A 23,367-nucleotide genomic window follows, 5' to 3' on the forward strand; every position below is an offset into this window, starting at 1 on the left:
GTGTGAGGATATACATGAGAGTGTGTGGAGACTACTTACCACAACACTATTTGCGATGACATGAAGGAGGAGGTCATTTGGGTTTCTTTCTTTTTTTTTTTTTTTGCTTTTTGGGTCACACCCAACAATGCTCAGGGGTTACTCCTGGCTTTGCACTCAGGAATTACTCCTGGCGGTGCTTGGGGGACCATATGGGATGCCGGGGATTGAACCCGGGTCAGCCGCATGCAAGGCAAACGCCCTACCCACTGTGCTATCACTCCGGCCCCTCATTTGAGTTTCTGTCACGGGCATGAGGAGAGAAAATGTGGCACTGATGAATGGTTCCATGACTCTGTGTGCTTTTGGCACAGGGTGAAGGACGGGAAGGGAAGGCATGAGCAGGGAGGTCATATGCAGATTTTCTGCGTGCTGTGTGAATAGAAGTTGAAGGTATCTGGAATGATTTGATTAGTACAACCATAGGAGAGAATTTTAATATTAACTTATAACGCAGTCAGAATAAGCAATAGGGAAATAAGTGGAAGAGAATCAGAGCAAATCACAAAAGGAGAGAGAGAGGTACAGAACATAGAAGATAGAGAGAAAAGGAGAGAGAGGGAAAGGGAAAGAGAGGAGAAGCGATGGTGAAGATCTGATGACTTAAACTCTTTGCAGGGTGCCTGAAGACCTATTGAGGATTGCCTTGTTTCTCCTCAGTGGCATACGATAGACCTCTATTCTCTAGTCTGGCTACCTCCACGGTGGACCTCTGAATTGGTGCTCTTATAATACGAAAGTTATTTTCCTGTTTTTAGTTTTTATTGATCTACATTTTTACAATACTGCCAATGCTGGGGTTTCATGGTGACACTCTTCCAACACCCCACCTTCCACCAGACTGTCCATTCCCTCCAATCACATCCACACCCCAGCACCCTCCACCCCCATCTCAGTGACACGAGAAACTCAGTTCTGTAGACACAGGTTTCTGTTTTCAGTCTCTGCCCATGCATTTCCTTCTGCCAGTGATGATATTCCTCCAGATGGACGTGGGGATGGATTTTAGGAGTGGGTCACCTTTCATAAACTCCCTCTATAACTCTCTGATTGTCCTAGAATTCTGTGCACACTGGGTGGGTACCGTAGTGTTGACTGGACTTTTTTTCTTTCCTTTTTTCTTCCACAGATGGTTATTGAGTGGTTATTTTAAGGCAAGGATCAATTGTGGCACTGAGATAAAACATACAAAATAAGGTCTTTGCTCTAAATGAATGGTAGAAAAGACATGCCTATAGTAATGCATGTGTATGCCCACATACATATTGTGTGTGTTAACAAAAGAAATATTGCTTTCTGTGTTAGTTTAAAATCCCATTTACAGAGCTACTCCGTTCGTGAGCGACCATGATCCCGGAGGCCCACTAACTACATTCGGCACCCAGCGGCTTCTTGCAGAAATGCCTCTAGACTGTGAACTAAACTACAGCCCCATGCTGCCCCAGGAGGGAAAGGTTTTTCTCTCTCGGCCTTTCCTTTCAGCGGCAGCGTGGCGACTGCCATCTTTTAGAACCCACAAAACAGAGTTACAAGCTTGCAGTGATGCAACTTCTGGCAGAAATTTCTCTGGACTTAATTACTAAATACCAGAAATCCAAAACAGGGCGGCCGCTATTGCAGCCATGCAACCTCATATGCTCTTTATTCTCAGCAATGGAAAACATATCATCAAATAATGCCTTTTTGGCAGGTCTGATTATTGGGGGGAAACGCCAAATAATAATAACAATAGCGAGTTTTCTGTTGAAATATTGAATGTAATCAAAGTAAAGAGAGATTAAAGTAAAAATCATTAGCCACACAGGCGGGGGATGGGGTGAGATGGGAGGTATACTGGGGTTCTTGGTGGTGGAACATGTGCACTGGTGAAGGGATGGGTGTTCGATCATTGTATGACTGAGACTTAAACCTGAAAGCTTTGTAACTTTTCTCATGGTGATTCAATAAAATAAAATAGAAAAAATCCTGTTTGCATATAGCATAATAGGAGTAATATGGGCTAATACTTTATATAGGATGGCCAGTGAGAGCCTTGCTGATGAGATGTTATTTGAGAAGACAGAGAAGTGAGTAAGTTCTTGGAGTGAGTCATTGAGATATCTTTGAGAAGGGCATTCCAGGAGGGGGAAGAGAGTACGAGAGTGGAATCTTCTTGGCATGTTGAACGGAAGTAAGGAGGTGGCATGAATTGAACAGAGTGAGCTGGTGGAAATAATTAGGAAATGGCTTTCAGCAGTAGCAAAGACCACACCACCCAGTGCCGTGTTTGCCATCGGAATACATTTAGCTTTGATTCTGAGACAAGGAAGTCACTCACATTTTTCAGTAGGTGCCGTAAGCGGTTACTATGCTGTTACTATGTGGGTACCTGATATTTACAGATGATCACTCTCTCTCCTCTAGAAGATCCCTCGCACAGCATATGGTTCCCTGAGCGCTACCCAGGAGAGAGCCCTGAGCAGAGTCAGGAGAAGCCCAGAGCACAGCCGGCGAGGCCTCCCCATAAAGAACTTTCCCGTGTAAATTTCAGGATGAAGAATATATTAAATGAGAAGCACAAATACTCAGTACTTGTTTTTTTTTTTTGCTCCAGAACAATTATGGTTTTTATTGTTGTTTTGCTCTGGGGCCACACCTCACAGCATTCAGGGATTACTCTTGGCTCTGCACTCAGGGATCATTCATGGTGGTTCGGGGGACTATATGGGGTGCTGGGGATTGAACCCTGTCAGCTGTGTGCAAGGCAAGTGCCTTAGCTGTTACACTAGTTCTCCAGTCCCATGCTCATTTTTATATGCACACAATCAGAGTGACCTTTTAGCAATTCTTAGTGGAAAACAGTAGCAAATCTTGAATTATTAGAATCTAAAATTACCGTGAATATTCCATCTCTAACATTTACTCATTTCTCAGAAGTGTCCTTAGAGCAGGTGGTCTATGCACGAAGCAGTGTGTTCTCGGATGATCATATTTATAAAATGTAATACACTAACTTTGAGGAGTTTAGTATTGGAATTTCTTTTTCTTTTTCTCTTCTCAGGCCGTGCTTGGTATGAAATGGATTCTCTCAGCACTGCAAACACTGAGTTTTGCCTGGATGTGTTCAAAGAGCTAAACAGTAACAACACGGGAGAAAACATCTTCTTTTCCCCGCTGAGTTTGCTTTATGCTCTAAGTATGATCCTCCTTGGAGCCAGAGGAAACAGCGCAGGACAGATGGAAAAGGTATGAAGACAGCAAGGGGTTCCCCATAGCCGGGAGTCTTATAGGCGAGTCCTCTGTTGTGGCACAGTTATTCACAGCTTTAGACAAAGGAAATTGCATCATCTTGGGAAAGTGAAATGACATCTGAGCAAATCACGTCCATTAAAAATGGAAAATGGCTGCTTCAATAATGCTTCTAATAATGCATGCAAAATACAGCTCTTTATTATCACTGTTATCACAAATTTATGAAATTTTCTTATAGTATTTTTTATTGAGTCACCATGAGATACACAGTTACAAAGCTATTCATGATTGGGTCTCAGTCATAAAATGATCTAACACTCATCCCTCCACCAGTGACAATTTCCCACCACCAATGACTCCAATTCCTTCCCACCACCCACACTCCCGCAGTCTGCCTTTATGGCTCTATGGAAGGCATTTTCCTTCTCTCCTTCCATTTTTCCCTTCCTCCCTTTCTCCCTTCCTGTACCCCTCCCCCCTCTCCTCTCTCTGTCTTTTCTTCTGGGCATTATGGCAACACAGATACTGAGAGGTTATCATGTTTGCTCCTTTACCTACTTTCAGCATGCTGTTCTTATGCAGAATGATAGTTTCCACCTATCTTTGTCATAATGGTCCCTTCTTTATCCTAATTGCATTCTGCCCAGCACTTTGACGTTTACTCTTAGAGTTCCTGCTTTAAACATTTAAACTTGACAGAGACCAAATATAGGGCACCGTATAAAAATATACATGCATACATATTAGTGTACATATAAGTGTATATGGACTGGAGCGATAGCACAGCAGGTAAGGCTTTTGCCTTTCATGCGGCCGACCCATGTTCGATTCCTCTGTCCCTCTCAGAGAGCCCGGCAAGCTACCGAGAGTATCCCGCCCGCACAGCAGTGCCTGGCAAGCTACTCATGGCATATTCAACATGCCAAAAACAGAAACAACAAGTCTCACAATGGAGATGTTACTGGTGCCCACTCCAGCAAATCTATGAACAACGGGATGACAGTGATAGTGACAGTAATATGTGTATATATACATACTCACATATATGTATATATAAATATCTGGCCCAAGAGACTATATGTGGTACCTGGGACTGAACCTGGGTCAGTTGCATGCAGGGAAAGCATCTTACTTGCTATACTATCTCTCTGACCCTATGATACTATTATAGTCCTATAGAAATTGACTTGCCAATGAAAACGAGACCTTAAAACTTAAGACGCATTCATTAGTACATTTGAGTCTCATAACCATTTCCATGCAGCAGGCAGAGGCTGCCACTTTCATTTCACAGGTGCGGAGACTGATATGGGTCCATTTTAGGGTCCACAGGCAATAGTTAAGTGGTTTTCCAATACGTGTATATCTCTTTGCTTTGTGTAAAGTCTCCCATCACTCTGGGAATACTCACTCCATTACTCTGGGAATACTTGCATATCTTTTTATTGTCTATCCCTTATTTATTCTACATGTTGATTTTTAAAAAATGATTCACTTGCAGTTAAAATAGGCATTGTGCTGGGAAAACCTGGACTGTTTTTACGTGGCTTTGGATGGGCGTTGCTGTAGTGCAGGGTCTGCAATAGTAGGAGAGAGGGGAAATCCTTGGGGACAGGAGCTTAGGCCCTGGCGTTGGACACATAATGGCTGCAGCAAGTCTCTTAATCTCCCCAGGATTCAAAAGCCCTAGCAAAGCCTGGTGATGACTCTTACTTTCGAAACTGTGGGGAGAAGTCCAGAATGTTGAAGTAGTTCAGAGTTTGGAGTAGAGCACTGCTAAATGTTAGGTATCGTTATTGATCTTTATTTGCAATGAAAAAGCCAACAACTATTGATGTTTCTAGATCTCACATTCAAGCAAATCACCCCTCTTTCTTTTGGCAGGTGCTTCATTTTAATCACATAGCAGAAGCGTTCAAGCCAGAGCCTAACGACTCATCTCAGGTACGGATACACCTTCTGTGCGGCCAAGTGTTCTTGAACAACAGCAATGAGAAGTGGTTCAGGTTGAACCTCACCCCTCTCTCTGTCCCACGAGTCACCAGTCTCCCATATCAACTCTAATCTTGCTGATAATTGCTATAGACTACAGAGTTTAATACAATGATAGCAATAATAACCACAACAGAATCTTTCAAGCTTTCTTATTTAACTTAGTGTCATCCTAAGTTGTAATTTTCTTCTTTGATTTTTCTTTTTTTTCTTTGCTTTTTGGGTCACACCCAGTGATACACAGGGATTACTCCTGGGTCTGCACTCAGGAATTACTCCTGGTGGTGCTCGGAGGACTGTATAGGATGCTGGGAATCAAACCTGAGTCGGCCGTGTGCAAGGCAAATGCCCTACCTGTGCCACCCCTAAAGTTTTCTGATATTGTGATAAGTTTGCTTAATCAATGACACCAAGACTACTTTGGGTAAAAAAGCAAGGAGATGTTATTGATTAATGTATAAACCAGCCCCAACTAGGCAATCACCTGAAATTGTGGTCTCAAATAGAGCTATAGAGTGCTTTAAATAGGAAGTCCTGGCAACATAGCACATTTGTCGGACAAAGGGGATAAGAGCAAATGAATGGGGTTACTTTATTGGTTGCCTGGTGACAATACATTGAGGTACACTGAGGCAGGAGGGCAAATCATAGGACTTGGAGAGCCATTCATTGCTGGGAATCTTTGTGGTGGATACATTCTTTTCATGCCCCATTTAGACATTTATTAACTTACTAAGTGTTTCTCTTCCCACCTAGGTAGCAGGTGGGTTGGGTCCTTCTTTTCTGTTCTGGTGTGTTATGATTTATAACCTATTCATCACATCCCAGGTCCCAGAATGGGCCACTCTGAGCTTGCACCTCTGGCTGTCTCCCTGCATACCTGTGTTTATCTCCCTGCTTCTTTCTTTCTTTCTTTCTTTCTTTCTTTCTTTCTTTCTTTCTTTCTTTCTTTCTTTCTTTCTTTCTTTCTTTCTTTCTTTCTTTCTTTCTTTCTTTCTTTCTTTCTTTCTTTCTTTCTTTCTTTCTTTCTTTCTTTCTCTCTCTCTCTCTCTCTCTCTTTCTTTCTTTCTTTCTTTCTTTCTTTCTTTCTTTCTTTCTTTCTTTCTTTCTTTCTTTCTTTCTTTCTTTCTTTCTTTCTTTCTTTCTTCCTTCCTTTCTTCCTTTCTTTCTTCCTTTCTTTCTTTCTTTCTTTCTTTCTTTCTTTCTTTCTTTCTTTCTTTCTTTCTTTCTTTCTTTCTTTCTTTCTTTCTTTCTTTCTTTTTCTTTCTTTCTTTCTTTCTTTCTTTCTTTCTTTCTTTCTTTCTTTCTTTCTTTCTTTCTTTCTTTCTTTCTTTCTTTCTTTCTTTCTTTCTTTCTTTCTTTCTTTCTTTCTTTCTTTCTTTCTTTCTTTCTTTCTTTCTTTCTTTCTTTCTTTCTTTCTTTCTTTCGCTTTTTGGGTCACACCTGGTGATGCACAGGGGTTACTCCTGGCTCTGCACTCAGGAATTACTCCTGGCGGTGCTTAGGGGATCATATGGGATGCTGGGAATCGAACCCGGGTCAGCCCCATGCAAGGCAAACGCCTTACCTGCTGTGCTATTGCTCCAGCCCCACTCTGCTTAGTTCTAACCTTCCCACCACTATAGCAATATATCAAGATAAGGCATTTTATTTTAATCTGAAGGGTATAGGGTGAGCAGAGCAAAACTACAATGAACCTTGACTTATCACAGTGTGGTCTGTGCTCCAAGCTGAGTCTGCCAAGGGTATCTTGGCAGTGCAGAGTTAGAATCCTTTCTTCTTTAAATAGATGGGTGGAAGTTTCAGTCAATGAGGGGACCGAGGGGACTCTTACGCTCTGCCACAGAATTACACACTGAAGAATAGGGCCTGTGCCCCCAGCAATCTGCTCTGGGCCACGGGTACTGAGTTCTTTCCAGCAAAGAATTCTTGTGACATTAGAATTCAACATGAATCCCACAGGAAGCAGTTCTGTGTTTTGTCATGTTTGAGAAAATAAATACCTGCATTTACAAAATACCTGCTTCACGTTTATTGCCAGAAGATTACAGCCAGCAGTGTGGGACCCTGGGTTAGAGTTAGGGATGACAGGCATGTCCTCCTGATATCCAACGAATTCTCAGCCATCTTTCAGATGCCTCAGAGTTGCTTGCTTCGACGCGAGGGACAGAGGAGTGTGGAAAGCACCTCGGGCTGAGGGTTTGACTCTGTGCTCTCCCAGGATACAGGTGTTGCCAAGAGTGGACTGCAGAAGAAAATTACTCTTGGTTTTTGTTTTGTCTTTTGGGGCTACTCCTAGCAGTGCTCAGGAATCTCTTCTGCTGATGTTGGGGAACTATATATGATGCCAGGGATTGAAACCAGGTCAGCTGTGTTCAGAGCAAGTATTTTACCCTCTGTACCGTTCTCTCCAGCCCCAAGAAAATGATTATTTAGGCACACAACAGCACAACAGCACAAGAGGATGATGGCCCGAATTATACTTCCTCCCTGCCGCCAAGGAATTCTTTGTAAAAGGGTTTTGGAGTAAATCACCAGGGGTGATGAAGGCAGGTGTTTCATAATAGCTTATAGTTCTGCACACAGACTGTAACCAAAGTCACACAATGGTGAGATTATTGTTAGAGGGAACCTGCAGGAGAAAAACGTTCCGGACTCTCCAATTTCTTGTCTGTCATCATTCACTGTCCTTTTATTCAGAGGCAAACACCTTGCTCCCTGGTGATTGTTTTCACATTATTTACAACTTTCTATTGGCAAGACATCAAGCGACCGAATAATCTGTTCTTTGTGTTACTTGCCACAGTGCAGTCAGACTGGAAGGATTCATTCAGAGTTTGGAGTCCTGTTCTCGAAAATCAACCAGCCAGATTCTAACTACACTCTGAGCATCGCCACCAGGCTCTATGGGACAAAGGCAAATGCATTCCAAGAGGTAAGCCTGCCCGTGAGGTGTCAACAAGTGCTATGCATCGGCGAATGCCACAGCCTGCTCCCTCAGCTGAGGAGAGGGGACAGTTGCATGTGTCCCTCTGTAAGAGACTAGAGCCGAGTCTGGAGTTTTGTGAAATGATCTTTACCACTCTTATTTCAAGTTGAGAAGTATCAAGTAAAACTTAATTTTTACCAAAGAATCAAAATATTGGTAAGAATAACAACTAATGGACCAGAAGAAAAGCAAAACACATTTCTCATCTTACTTCTATAATTCTTTAGCTCAGCAAGCTACTGAGAGTATCCCGTCTGCACGGCAGAGCCTGGCAAGCTACCCGTGGGGTATTTGATATGCCAAAAACAGTAACAAGTCTCACAATGGAGACATTACTAGTGCCCACTCGAGCAAATTGATGAACAACGGGATGATAGTGATACCCTTTGGTTTTGGGGTCATACCTAGGAGTGCTCAGGGCTCATTCCTGACTTTGTGCTCTGGGATCACTTCTGGTGGTGCTTGGGGGACCATAAGCAATGCCAGAAATCAAACCTGGGCCAGTGTGTGCAGAACAAACATCTTACCCACTTACACTATCTCTCTGGCTCCCTCTTCAACAATTCTTTAAAAAATTTTTTTGGCCACACCTGGCAATGCTCATGGTCTATTCTTGGCTCTGAACTCAGGAATTACTCTTGTCAGCACTCAGGGGACCATATGGGGTGCCAGGATTCCAACCTGGGTCAGCTGTGTGCAAGGCAAGTGCCCTACCTGCTGTGCTATCAGTTCAGCCCCCTACATTTTTTGGTGCGGCATACCCGGTGATGCTCAGGGGTTACTCCTGGCTCTGCACTCAGGAATTACTCCTGCCTCTTCAATAATTCTTGATGGCAGGGTATTAAGGGTTAGTGGAAAGTATATAGTACTGAGCATTGAGATCCTAGATCACTTTTATTTATACATATGACTCTGGCTGAGTCACACCTATCTTCAAGCACTCATTGAACTAAATTCTTTCTAGTTTCCAAATTGGAATGCTACATCATTTCCAAAACAGCATTATAAAATAGTTTTATTGAGTATTTGCTATGTGTCAACCACACTATTTAATACAATGTTAGGTATTATCTCATGTGATCCTTACATAGTCATAGGATATAGGCACAACATTGCCATTTATTTTACAGTACTGCAACAGATTCTGAAAAGTCAAGTTGACCAAGGTCATAAAAGTAATTAAACAGCAAAGCCCAGATTTGATCCCTATTCAAAGCCATTTTTTTCTGGTTCTAAAGTCATCATTCTATTATTAAAGTGATAGATGGGCATCAATGGCATAGCTCTTGTTTGACTAGCATTATTTTAGTGCCAGCTGGGTGTAATAAGATGAAGATCCAAATTTCTAACGCTCTTCCACATTCTGCTGTACACGCTGTCCCTGACATTTTATTATCAGAATTTGTGCAACTTGGTATGGCCTACTCTAGACCAAACATATTTCAGAGGCATTTCTTTTTGCCTTTTCTTAGAAGTACAGAGGAAACTTTATGAAAAAAAGACTGCCAGAGTAACAGAGATTACCAACCACCATCCTTGTTGTTGGCACGCTTTCAGGGGAAATGTGGGTGTGGGGAGTTAGTTGAAAGAGAGACGTAGATTCTTGCTACTATATTTGCAGTTTTAACTTAGAAAGTGTAGGCCAAAAAAATAGTGAACGACTTGTAATATATTTTTTTCAAGTTCACATAAAGTTGAAAAACATTAGAGATTTCTGTCATTAGTTTTATTCATAATGATTTTTGGGGAGGTTGCTATGTATCATGTGAAGGAAACTCAACCTTTTCAGACCTCAAACAATCAAATTAATAAATCATACCGGTGCTCAGTTTTCCTGAATCGGACTGTCCAGGTCAGTTATTTGTTTTAGGGAGGAAGGTTAAGGAGAGCGTGGAAAGGTTTCTGCTTGTTTGCATTTTGTCATTCTGCTTTGAATGGCTTAGAGATCAAGAGTGCCAATGATAAGCTGAAGAAATGATGAAACATTTGTCACCGTCACTGTCATCCTGTTGCTCATCGATTTGTTTGAGTGGGCACCAGTAACGTCTCTTATTGAGAGACTTACTGTTACTGTTTTTGGCATATCCAATACGCATGGGTAGCTTGCCAGGCTATGCCGCGCGGACTCGATACTCTTGGTAGCTTGCCAGGCTCTCCGAGAGGGGTGGAGGAATCGAACATGGGTCCCCCGAGTGAAAGGCAAATGCCCTACCGCTGTGCTATCGCTCCAGCAAAGGGATATTTATTTTAGAAAGCATTTCTATTTGGATAAATTGATTGCTTTATAAAGAATGAATATGATAGATTCCACATTTTAAATTTTGGACTACACCTGGCAATTCTAAAAAATACTCGAGTTGCTCTGGGCAGTGCTGAGGGAGTCATTGGCACCACGCCAGGGCTACTTCTGTGGGCAAGGTGCTGGGCTGTCTTTCTGGCCCCTGGCTTTTGTTTTTAGATGTACACAGCTGAGTTTCTTTTTAATTTATCTGATTTTGATTGGGGCTGGAGTGATAGCACAGCGGGTAGGGCGTTTGCCTTGCATGTGGCTACCCAGGTTCGACTCCTCCACCCCTCTCGGAGAGCCTGGCAAGCTACTGAGAGTATCTTTCTTGCGTGGCAGAGCCTGGCAAGCTACCCGTGGTGTATTCTATATGCCAAAAACAGTAACAACAAGTCTCACCATGGAGACGTTACTGGTGCCTGCTTGAGCAAATCGATGAGCAACTGGCTGACAGTGATACTGTGATTTTGGGATCAGACCAGGTCTTTACTCCTAGCTCTGTGCTCGGGAATCACTCCTGGCAGAGCTGGGGGACCATATATGATCTCAGGGATCAAACTTGGATCCACTGCGTGCAAGACAAGCGCTTTACATGCTGTACTCTTATCTCTGGCCCAAGGCACACTGCTTTTGTCTGAGTGTTTTGATTCTAGGATACACTTTACTGTAGGATTTTATTATTCTTACTATTGTCTTTTTTTATAGACATATTTAAACTGTTCTGAGAAATTGTATAAAGCCAGGCTGCAAGCTGTTGATTTTGCACACTCCACGGAAGAAACAAGGAAAACCATTAATGCTTGGGTTGAAAGTAAAACAAACGGTAAGAACAGGCACAGGTGAATCTCCAAACTTTACTCATACTGTATTGACACGCTCCCTGGGCCACTGCTCATGAGGAGGCTGAGACCAGATCCCGACCCCATCAGATCGGGGGATTTGGGGAGGATGGTGGCATTTTAATTTTCACAGTAACAACCTAAAGGATCTACACCAAGTGACTTTCAGAAATGGAGCAATAGCATTTCTACTTAATTCTCTCCCCCCACCCCGCCCCACCACAAATTCATCTAAACACCATGGTTTACAAAGTAGCTTATGATGACTTGTTACAGGCATTCGATATTCCCACCAATCTCACCGCCACTGTCACCGTCCCTCCACCAATGTCTCCATTTTCCCAAGCACCTTTCAAGCCACTCCCATTAGCAGGCCCATAATGACTTAGTTTATAATATTGCTTGTTACCACTGAATGACTAATGGAGTGATCAAAACATATTTCAGTAAAGAGAATTTGTGAAAATTGTTGTAACTCACCATGGGGACATAAAGTCCCTCTCTGAGGGTTTACTAAGCTATTGTTGCAAGTTAAGCCTTCTGTGTTCATGTTTTTGTTAGTCAAAAGATTCTGTGTTATGTTCCCATCCAATTGGGTGTATTACTACTAACTACTACTACTTCTACTACTTCTGCTTCTACTACTACTACTACTACTACTACTACTACTACTACTACTACTACTACTACTACTACTACTACAGTTATGTCAGTATAGAATCCAGAATATTTAACTGGGCAGTCTGGCTGGAGGTATGGTGGCAGCTTTTGGGGACTGAGTGCAGCTGCCAGGGAGTAGGGTGGAAGCTGGCCCTCCCTCTTCCTGAGATTGTCCCGAAGGTCTCAGCTGGAATGGTGTCCAAGGGCCAGTTGATCTCCTGAGATATATTTCTGAGTTTCTGAAACAAAGCTGGTAGAGGAGCTCAGATGGCAGTAGCAGCAGAATGTGGGTGCCACTCTCATTTCTACCATCCACATGTATTGTTGAATATCTTGGCCTTAAAGTTAGTTCAATTTGAATCTACATTTTATAATTTAAAAATGCTCCTATATGTTTTGATAAATATGTCTGTAAAAATTCTGATGAAATATTTGATTCCAAAGATTTTCAATTTTTACTTAAAACATTTCATTAAAAATAGTTAAAACAGGGGCCCAGAGCGATAGGACAGAGGGTAGGGTCTCTCCCTTGCATTAGGTCTACTGAGGTTCAATCCCTGGCATCTCATTATCTGGTCCTCCAAGCATTGCTAGGAGGATTCTCCATTCCAATTTCTGAGTGGAGAGTTAGGAGTAACCCCTGAGTATCAATCATTGTGGCCACCAAACAACCAAAAATAGTTAAAGCAAAACAGGTGGGGTGAAGAATATAATGAATTCTTTTAAACTATCACTCAGCAGCATTATTAAAAAACAAAAAAATTGTGATTTACTCTTCGCTGCTAAGACTCATCTTTTATTTTTGCCTCTTTTCTAACAACACCTGTCCCAGGTGTATTTGGTGAGAATCTTAGCTGTTTTGTTGTTTTTAGCTATTTTTAAAGAATGTATCATGACACCCTCGTTACCCTAGAAAATTAAAACTAGTTACCTAATGTTAGTAAATACTCACCATGGTTTCTTATTTCTCTGGTTCTTTTATTTATTTTTGTTTGAGTCAAGACGTAAATCATGTTTGCATGCTTGTTCAGTGCAACTGGTGGATATAATCTTTGCATTTATTTTATTTTATGGCTTTGAGGTCACACCGGCTGTGCTCAGGGCTTACTCCTGGCTCTGTGTTCAGGGGTCACTCCTAGTGGAGGCCGTATGTCAGGGATCAGATGGGTTGCCAAAGATTAAACCTGGGTTTCATACAAGACAAGTAGTCAAATTGCTGGACTATCATTCCATTCTAATTCCTTGCATTTCAGTTTTTTTTAAATAAACTATGAAAAATTGAGATAAGCAATTGAGATAAGAAATGCATAGAAAAGTATTGCATATATTTTTGCCCTGTAATGAATGATCAGAGAGCAGAGCTGACCACATCAGTGATGTATTTACATACCACAGGTCAGGAAAATAAAATATTTGTGACCAGGAAGGGTCCTGTCCATGATCACACATGCTGCCTGCCAGAAATGAACCAGTCTCATTCAACCCCATTCCCACACATTAAGATTTCCCTAATTGTTTAAATTGTTTATTAGTTTAGATCTACATTTTTTTGGTGCCAGGAACAGAACCCACAGTCCTAGCTACTCTTAAATTTCATGCTGTTGAATTCCTACATCCTGTGTTTAACTTCTTAACTCTTTTGTTGTGAGATTCACTTGTGTACTTGTTTGCCGCACAGATTATTCCTTTGATTGATGCCTATCTTATTCTCTGAATAAACCTAAATTCTCAGAATGAACTTTCTTTTTGTACCAAGTCTGGTAAATATTTGGAGTAATTTTAATATGGATTTACTGTGGATGGTGTTGCCAAGGGTCTTATGATGTATGACTTTTGGTACACATACTATGGACAGTTTTGTTGGGCATACACACTGAAATGGAGTTTATCACTAGAATTTTAGAAGACATCAGTTTTATGAAACAGTTTTTCGCTTTTTGCTTGTCCAAACAGTAAAAGAAATTTATAGTTGCTTATTTTTTCAGTGGAATCAACACACTCTTTTCTACCATAGATTTTTATACTATATTAATATTTATGGTTTCCATTTAATTTTTTCCTTTGTACTATTTTCATTTTAAATTGCTTTCCTCCCTAATGTTTTGAACTCCAAATACTGATTTGATTTTCAATCCTTTTTATTTTTAGTTTATACATTTAAGATAATACATTTCTTGTTTTTTTTTTCTTTTTGGCTCATACCTGGCGATGCTCAGGGGTTACTCCTGGCTCTGCGCTCAGGAATTACTGCTGGCAGTGCTTGGGGGACCATATGGGATGCTGGGAATCGAACCCGGGTCGGCAGCGTGCAAGGCAAATGCCCTACCTGCTGTGCTCTCACTCCAGCCCCAAGATAATACATTTCTTTTATGAAGAATTTTAACTCCATTTTACATTATTCCATTTGTGTTTTATTATCATTCAGTTAAAATATTCTCTAACATATAGAAATTTCATCACTGGTTCATGGCTATTTAAAATAGATTTCCAAACACCTGGAAATTTTCTAATTGTCCTCTGTTTCTATACTTAGCTTAACTCACTATAATCTATCATAATAAAAATTCGGCTGGAGTGATAGCACAGCGGGTAGGGCGTTTGCCTTGCAAGCGGCTGACCCGAGTTCGATTCCTCCCTCCCTCTAGCAAGCCTGGAAAGCTATCAATAGTATCCCATCTGCACGGCATAGCCTGGCAAGCTACCTGTGGCATATTGGATATGTCAAAACTAGTAACAAGTCTCACAATGGAGACATTTCTGGTGCCCGCTCGAGCAAATCGATGAGCAATGGCATGACAGTGATACAGGGACAGTGAATAAGAATTCAGCTGTTTTGGATACAGAGAAGTAGGACAGGGAGAGGGTAGATAAATTTTTTTTGCTCCCAGCTGACCATGGATCAGTCCTGTGCACTGCCAGGTATGGCCCCACCCACCTCCTCAAAAAGAATCCAATGATTTTGAAATTTCTTGTGACTTTTTGCTGTATAAGCATGTTTTGATGTTGTAAAAATTTCTATATGCACCTAAAATAATGTACATTCCTTAGTTATTTAGTTCTATCAGTTAGGCCATATGGACTGTAATATTTATGGTTGATATTTTTTTTATTTTTGTCTGTTTTGTCATCTATTGAGAAATTTGTATTATTTATTTAGTTTTTGAAATTAAAACAGGTTTTATTTGAAAGGAGAGAGACATGGGGGAAGAGAGTGAGGAGAGAGACAGAGAGACAGGGGAAAGAGAGATAGAGAGAGAGAGAGAAGAGAGACAGACAGAGAGGAGACAGAGACAGAGAGAGACAGAGAAGAGAAAGAGAGAGAGACAGAGAGAGAGAGAGAGAGAGGAACTCGGGCCTCTCCACAGTAGAGAGAGAGCCCCGGCACACACTCAGCATTAAAGTATGAAAGCATGACAGTCCCCATCTCCAGAGGGGTGATGCAGGCAACACACGTGCTCAGGCACTGCCTGACTTGGCAGCACGTGGCCCCGGGCAGCACATGCGTGCCCTAAGACTGTTTTCAGTCCTCTGAGTGATGCTCTCTTGCTACGAAGCTGTCTTAGGTGCGCAGATGGTTAGACTCTCTGTGTCCTTCCGGTCCATTTGTCCTCTTTGTTATTACAAAATAATTCCTCTTCCTTGTCAAGTGCTGAACTTAATTTTTTCCCTCTAGTTTTGAGAGACTAAAAGTGTCCCTAAGTTCTTGTTCTCCATTTTCTACTCTGTTTCTCCTTGTCTAGGTTGGGGAGAATAATTCATCAGATTGTGAGAGGAAAAGACGCACCAAACTCTCCATTGGATGCTCTTGTCTGGGTGCTCCTCTCGCTGGAGTTCTCACCTCTCTACTCACCTCCTTTGCGTCTCTGAAATGCACTTCGGTCTTCCTGGCACTTTCCTGACAGCGACCAACTGTCCTGCCACACTACCTTCTGGGGTCAATCTTGTTCATATTTTCAGGCTCTGCAACTGTGCTACTTATGGCCAACAATTGCTTGAGTGAGGACCAGTGTAAACCATCAAGCTCCCGTTCTGTTATGCACGCATTGCTTTGCTAGCTCTGCATCCACTGGAGTCAGCTTTCCGTATGGTTCTTGTCAGTCAGCAGCTGCGCTCCTGGCCTGAGGAAATCCCTTTATACCTCCTCTGATGTAAATTCTAAGAATTTCTTCTTCCTCTCTCTTTTTCCCTCTGCAGAAAATTTGTTGACTAAAATACATATTTTCCCTGTAGTTTTCATATCTAGATTATGATGACTGTGCCTTAAAGTGCCATTTATAATTTCTCTTTTTTTAATATTATATATAAATTGGAATGGCAGTTACAGCTAGAAATTTGGTAACATTTTAATCTTTTTGTTTTTGTGGTCTTCATTGCAAGTGCTGCAAAGTAAGTAATGTCGGGATGCTTCTTTTATATGATTGTTAGCGGCTATTGATACTTATTATTTAAGTCAATTATTTCACTGAAGGTCATAAAATTAAAATATTACAATTCTTGTAATATATTGTAACGTATTGCTTGTACTATATTGCTTGTATATATTGCTTGTAATATCTTGTAATGTATTGCTTCCTAGTCAGCCAGCGTACTCGTATAGGAGAAACTTCATAAAGTATTTGGTTACCTTAAGGACAGCTTTTTATGAGAGTGGGGGGAGAGAAAAATCTAGAACAGAGTTGTCAGATTATTTTCTCTCCAGTACAACTTTTCAAAATAATATTTTTCTTTCCCTTTGCAAACTTTAAAAGTGGCCAGTGAGGTTTTTTTTTTAGTACCATTATGAATTCATAAATTAAAACATTTGACAAGGACAGATTTCATGGCCAGGACAAAGAGATCTTACGGCATCTTAAATTTGTGATTAGCCTTATAAAAGAAATGGTTCCATGTTTTCTGCCATCATTCAATTCTATTATCCAAAAGGTCGAGTCCAAGTACCTTACCCATTCTTTTTCTATTATAAGGAAAAGTTACAAACCTCTTTACGAAAGGCACAATTGACCCTGCTTCCGTCCTTATCCTGGTGAATGCTATTTACTTCAAAGGACGATGGGAACATCAGTTTCAAAAAAGAGAAACGGTTAAAAAACCCTTTCATCTACCTGGGGTAAGTTTCTCATTCTTGATTAATGGTCACCTTGGGAGAAGACAATCATGGTTAATGGACAATTCAGAAAGTTGTCCCGGAAACCCTGGGCAAGATTTCCTTAGATTTCTCTTGAGTTTTCTACAAATTTTAGCTTACTTTTTTCTTGCAAAGTGACAGTAGGCATTCTCACAGGGCACCTAGGACCCCAGATGCCGTGGCAGAGAAGACACCCCTTCTTTTCTCACCAGCTTCTTTCTGTGTCTATTACCCCTTATAGGCTCGGTTTCTTTTCTTCTGCAGAGCACAAAGCATTCTGCATTCTTCTAGAGAGCATCTCCCCAGAGAGTCTCTATCGTGGCATTAGGAAGAAGAAATTGATCCTGTGATATCATGCTCCACCTGTATCCCCTCAGGGAACACTAGCTCTCTGGGGGAAATGCCTATGATAGCTAATATTTTTATTACCATACTTCTGTGCTATCTAGCTATTACTATATCTATTACTCAAACTGGCCAGACCCCAACAAGGACTGATTTTATAATAGCAGTTAGTAACCCTTGCAAAGAAGTAAATGAAGGGTATACCTGTTAGTGTTTTGCCCGTATCTTTCTAGTGTCAATGGATGCATTCATGTTATGCAAGAAAATTGGCAGCTGTGCATACACATATGTAGCTGTTCTACTTAGTTACAATGTTTTACTTAAAAATATTTTTTTTTAACACCAACAGGGTAAAAGTGTGATTGTGGAGATGATGTATCAAATCGGGACATTTAAATTAGCCTTCATCAAGGAGCCAGAGATGCGTGTCCTTGAGCTGCCCTATGTCAGCAACAGACTGAGCATGATTATCCTGCTTCCCACGGGATCAACTAATCTAGAAGAGGTAAAGTTATGAAAAAGGCTAAGACAGCGGGTGTGAGTGCGCACAGGCACCCACATGCCTGAGGAGCCAGTGTAGGCACAAATGAACCCCGCCACTGGAGGTTTAGCAACATTGTCACAGGGGCTGCTTGGGAGGGGGGACAAACGCTGGTCCTGGGCTCCTGGAAAGCAGACTGAGGGAGAAACTTCTCACTGGGAGTGAACCCTGAGTGCAGAGCCAGGAGTGACCTGAGCGCTATTGAATGTGGCCCCAAACAAACAAAAAACCCCAAAGCAACCAAAGAAATATACCATTGTGGCATGGAGAGGGGAGGGATGGCCTCTTCAAACACCTGGATTGGGATGTGAACATTTGCATTTCTCTGAAACGCAGTGTGCTTGTGAGCATGAGATCAGCTTTGACTCAGATGGGTTCGGTTTTGAGTGACTTAATCTTGGGTGTCAGTGGTGGCTGTGGTAGAGGCCTTTGGAGATGTCTTATGGAAGCAGTTTAGAAGTGGTCTTTATAATGTGTAAGTCATTCACTTATTTATTCGTTCACTCATTCATACTCTAAACACTGAGCATCTTTTATGGACCCAGAACTTTGCAGGGTTCTGGAAATGTGGACACGTGCGATCCCAACAGAATAAATTGTGTACTAGAGCCAAGTGCTCTATAGACTCTACACTGATCCCTGGTGAATCAGAGAGGATCTAAGTTAGAATGAAGGAAGGGTTCTGATAGAGTTAGCTTGGTGCCAGCCTCTCCAGATGAGAAGCTGGGCAGGTGGGACAAGATATTAGAGCAAAGAGCATGGAAAAATCACCTAAGACTAACAGATTGAGATGGACCATTCCAAGAAGACACAGTAACTGTGATTAGTTCAGCAAGGGACAAAGGAAAAGAGATTAAGGAAGAAAATATGTGTGTGTGTGTGTGTGTGTGTGTGTGTGTGTGTGTGTTTTCTGCACCATGCCCCATGGTGTTCAGGGCTTGTTCTTGCCTCTATGCTCAGAGATTACTTTGGGTGGTGCTCAGGGGACCATATGTGATGCTAGGGATTGAACTGGTGTCAGCTACATGCAAAGCAAGCATTCTCGTACGAACTTTCCCACTCTCAGAAAATTCATTTTTATTCAGTGTGTGATTTTATGTTGTTGACAGGAGGAGAGGATGCCAAAAATGTTTTCAAGTCTTGGATTAGAATGGCAGAGTTGGACATGCCAGAGTGCAGTTATGGGAAGAGCTAGCTGGAGAATTTCAAATGCCCGAGGAGAGATGTTAGAAGGGTTCGTAATATGAAATGGAATAGAGAATATGAAATCAGGCTGTGAGGCAGCTTGGGAAACTTAAGTAGAAAGATGGAAGGGAGTTGGGTTGCTAGGTAGAGGCCTAAAGGCACCTATGATCCAGCCTTAGGATTAGCATAGCAGAGGCAAGAAAGGATGGAAGGGAAATACCTAGCGTGGAACAAGGTGAACCTGGCCTTACAGCAGCCAAAGGAGAAACAAAGAAGGTGTTATGACTTGTTTCAGATTTGAACACCAAGAAGAAATGGTTGATTCCCGTAGAAGATAGCAACAATGTCTTCAGGGGAACTAGAGGGAGTGCAGGTAAAACCTGCCTTCTGAGGGAAAATTAGAGCCAAAGACTGAGACACACTGGAGGTTACTTCACAATGTATCCGTGAGAAGCAGTTGGCAGTGCAGGGAGATGTGTCTGAAAGCAAGGTCCTGCCCAGATATGATTTACACATATTTTATTTATTATCTTGTGGGCTCTGGGTCACACCCAATAGTGCTCAAAAGTTACTCCTGGCTCTGTGCTCCTGGTGGTGCTTGCCTGACCATACCTGGTACCAGGGATAGAACAGGGGTTGGTGGGAAGCAAGGCAAGTGCCTTCTCTCCTAAACTATCTGGTCCTTGAGCACATTTTATTTTATTTTATTTTATTTATTTTGCAAGTTTTATATATTTTATTTTCCCAAAGTAGTTCGCAATAGTTCATTGCAGATACTATTCAAACAGCAATCCCACCACTGAACATCTTCCCACCATAATAAGAGAGAAGTGTGTGAAGGTTGTTGTATTTCATTCTGGAACTATTTAAACCTTTAGGTAAGAGGATACAAGCAAGAATGTTAAAAAAAAACATGTGTTGAGCACATTTTAAAGGTAGGGAAAAAAACAAGTAATGGCATTGAATCATTCACACTGATACTATAAGAGTGAACCGCATTCCATGCAGAGAAGCAAGATTCACTCATGCGCGCTCCTCTCTGTGTCTTCTTTCTTAGATAGAAAAGCAGCTGAACCTGAAGACATTTCACCAGTGGACCCACGCTTCTGACATGATGGAGAGGGAAGTTGAGGTACACATCCCCCGGTTCAAACTGGAAATCAAATATGAGCTAAATTCCCTGCTCGGGTCCCTAGGCATGAAAGACGTCTTCAACCAGATGAAAGCGAACCTTTCTGGAATATCGCCAGGCAAGGGCCTGTTCTTATCCAAGGTCATCCACAAGTCCTACGTGGACGTCAATGAAGAGGGCACAGAGGCAGCGGCGGCCAATGGGCTCAATGTTGTAGTCAAAAGACTCCCCCTCCGAGCCCAGTTCTTGGCAAATCACCCCTTCCTGTTCTTCATTAGACACATTCACACCAACACAATTCTCTTCTGTGGTAAGCTTGCCTCTCCCTAGGAGAATGGAATTGGTTTAGCCTCAGCACCACAGAGGAAGTGCAGGGACAAAACCACGATGGAGTGCTACTCGGATTCACATACCCTCGCGCTTCCCTTTGCTCACCTGCACAATGGGTTCAGCATCTCTTCTTACTTAATCCAAAAGTTAAGATCATAATAATCATGGATGAAGGCATATTTAACCCCCAGACGCTTTCTGACGTTCTCGTTTGAGATCTTTCTCTGTGACTGGATCTCTTGCCAATGAGAAAAATTTGTAGCAATAGATTGTCTTGTCTTGCATGTTAAACTGTAAGCTCTAACATATGTGCCCGTTCTATCTTCCAAAGACCACGTTTAGAGTTTCAACTTTGGTTAGATTTAAAATGATATAATTTCCCTTGCACGTGTGTATATATAAGGCTGTGAATTTTAATTAAAAATTCTGTATTTACTGAAATAAATGCGTCATATGCTTTGAGTTCTTTGAAGACTTTTATTATACTGCAGCAATTAAATGACTTATGGGAAAATTTTATTAGGAGAAATTTAATTTAGAAGTTTAATTTCAGGGGCTTTTTTTTGATCAAATCTTTATTAGACCCTTAATAGAACAATCTATGATATGTCACTTTCATTCTCTTCCTTCCTTCTTTCCTTCTACCCTTCCTTTCTTCCTTCCTTCTTTTTACTTTCTTTTTTCAATAATGCTAGACTTATAAGTTCAGAACATCAAAAGGCACAAGTCAAATAATTCTATTTAAAACATTAAAAACTCCAATATTTAAGGAATGCTTCATTATATTGTACTCAAGATAACAGGAAGTAACAACTCAGTAACAGGGGTAATTCTATATTTACTGCTTCATTTATGAATGATTTCTTTCTAAACGCTTCCAGAGATCTGATCAAAGCAGAGGGGTCCATTCTCCAACAAGGCCTGTTTGAGTTAGGCTATTACTTCCCTCCCTCTGAGGCTCTTGACTGTGGTAGCAATCAGTGAGGTACTTTTCTTTCAAATTAGGGCACTGAAGGACGGGACTTGCTTTTTTGTTGTTTGGTGAGGATTGGGTCCTACCAGGTGTGTCCAGGGTCTATTTATAGCTACATAGTGAGTGACCCCTGGTAATGTTTGGGGATTATTTTATTATTTAATAACAAAGATGTTCTCAGCTATTCCAAAATGAAATCCTGTTTTTTTTTTTCAGCATAGCTTGAACTTGAGGTGGTTTTCTAAACAAAATAAGTCAATAAATGATGATTACTTTGTGGTTTTACTTATATGGGAAAGATTAATAACTAAGCAAATAAATGGGAAAAAACACAATAAAAATAACTCTGAGATTGTGAGTAATATAGTGGATACCAAATGGGGAGAAAATAGTGGGTGACAGAATGGATGGAGGGATCAATTTGGTCATCTAAGGGCACTAAAATTTTGATAGTGGATGAGTGCGTTTAATGCATCTTAAACTCTGACATTATACTCTCAAAATATAGTATTATAAAGGAGTGAGGACCTAATAAAATTTTATTTAACAATAAAGGACATAAAATAGCAAGTAAGTAATTTCTGTAAAGTAAAAGGATGAAGAATATACCCTTCCAACACTAGGTAGTTGATCTGCTACATGTGTTCTAATGATTCTTCGACCAGTCCATTTGTCATGTGGCATAAAGCCAAGAAGTCACACCTTAGTTGAATTCATAGGGTACCTCAAGAGTCCCTTAGAACAAATCCTCGAGTTTAATTCTGGTGTACGGGTAGACATCAAGCAAGGGTGATGCTAGCAGAAAAAATAAGTTGTTTCTTGTAATCTTCTTTTCACTTCACTTGCCTTGAAGAGATGATGAAGGAAGCTCGTGAGTGAACTGTCTGTCCTTCCTCATGGCATGGGCTGTGTAGGAGCTCAGTGCCAGCACACAGACCAGACAGCCTCTGTGTGACATGAAAACCAGTCCTCAAGTGGCCCTCACTTGACATGCTTTTTTTTTAAAAAAAAAATAATGTAGGAGTACTGGTATTTATTCAGCCATTGATTAAGCTGATTAAATTGGGCATGAACTCCACATTATTTTTTAAAAATTCTATTCTGAATGTTAACTTTATTTTATTATTATTACTCCCCCCACTTTTTTTTTGATTCACTGTGAGACATAGCTACAAAGCTTTCATGTTTGAGCTTCGGTCATATAATCATCAAACACCCATCCCTTTCTGTTTTTTTTTTTCATTAGTGAATCACCTTGGGGTAAAGTTATAGACTTATAAATTTTCATGCTTACATTTCAGTCATACAATGATCAAGTGCCCATCCCTCCACCAGTGACCATTTTCCACCACCAATGGTCCCAGTATCCCTCCCACCACCTCCACCCTGTCCTCTTCACCCCACCCTGCCTCTGTGGCAGGGCATTCCCTTTTGCTCTCTCTCTCTCTCTCTCTCTCTCTCTCTCTCTTTTTGGGTATTGTGGTTTGCTACAGAGGTATTAAGTAGGCATCATGTTTGATCTATAGTCTATTTTCGGCCTGTATCTCCCATCCCTAGTGGGCCCGCCTAGCACCCTTTGCTTGGTGATCCTTTCTCTATCAGAGCTTCTTCACCTAGCATGTGAGGCCAGCTTCCAAGTTGTGGGATAGTCATCCTGGTTCTTATCTCTACTGTTCTTGGGAAACACCCATCCCTTTACCTC

General features: G+C 41.3%; 1 protein-coding gene across 2 annotated transcripts; it reads left to right on the forward strand.

The window, feature by feature from the left end:
* Positions 1–3,096: 3,096 nt before the first annotated feature.
* On the forward strand, positions 3,097–20,692 carry SERPINB11 (serpin family B member 11). 2 transcript variants are annotated; one of them, XM_004601692.2, is made up of 7 exons: positions 3,097–3,264; positions 5,155–5,214; positions 8,069–8,197; positions 11,241–11,358; positions 16,999–17,141; positions 17,854–18,009; positions 20,288–20,692. In XM_004601692.2, exons 1-7 carry the CDS (start codon positions 3,097–3,099, stop codon positions 20,690–20,692), a joined length of 1,179 nt encoding a protein of 392 aa, XP_004601749.1. The 2 variants fall into 2 exon arrangements, with proteins under 2 accessions (XP_004601749.1, XP_012790373.1); XM_012934919.2 differs by lacking the exons at positions 11,241–11,358; positions 16,999–17,141.
* Positions 20,693–23,367: the final 2,675 nt, after the last annotated feature.

Source organism: Sorex araneus, chromosome 2 (assembly GCF_027595985.1).
Source record: "Sorex araneus isolate mSorAra2 chromosome 2, mSorAra2.pri, whole genome shotgun sequence".
Lineage (NCBI taxonomy): Eukaryota > Metazoa > Chordata > Mammalia > Eulipotyphla > Soricidae > Sorex > Sorex araneus.

Excerpts from the sequence above, each read along its gene's own strand:
- SERPINB11 (XM_004601692.2), top strand. The coding sequence starts at position 3,097 with ATGGATTCTCTCAGCACTGCAAACACTGAGTTTTGCCTGGATGTGTTC. Across the intron at positions 17,142-17,853 it reads AACCCTTTCATCTACCTGGG|GGTAAAAGTGTGATTGTGGA; the intron begins GTAAGTTTCTCA and ends TAACACCAACAG. Across the intron at positions 18,010-20,287 it reads GATCAACTAATCTAGAAGAG|ATAGAAAAGCAGCTGAACCT; the intron begins GTAAAGTTATGA and ends CTTCTTTCTTAG.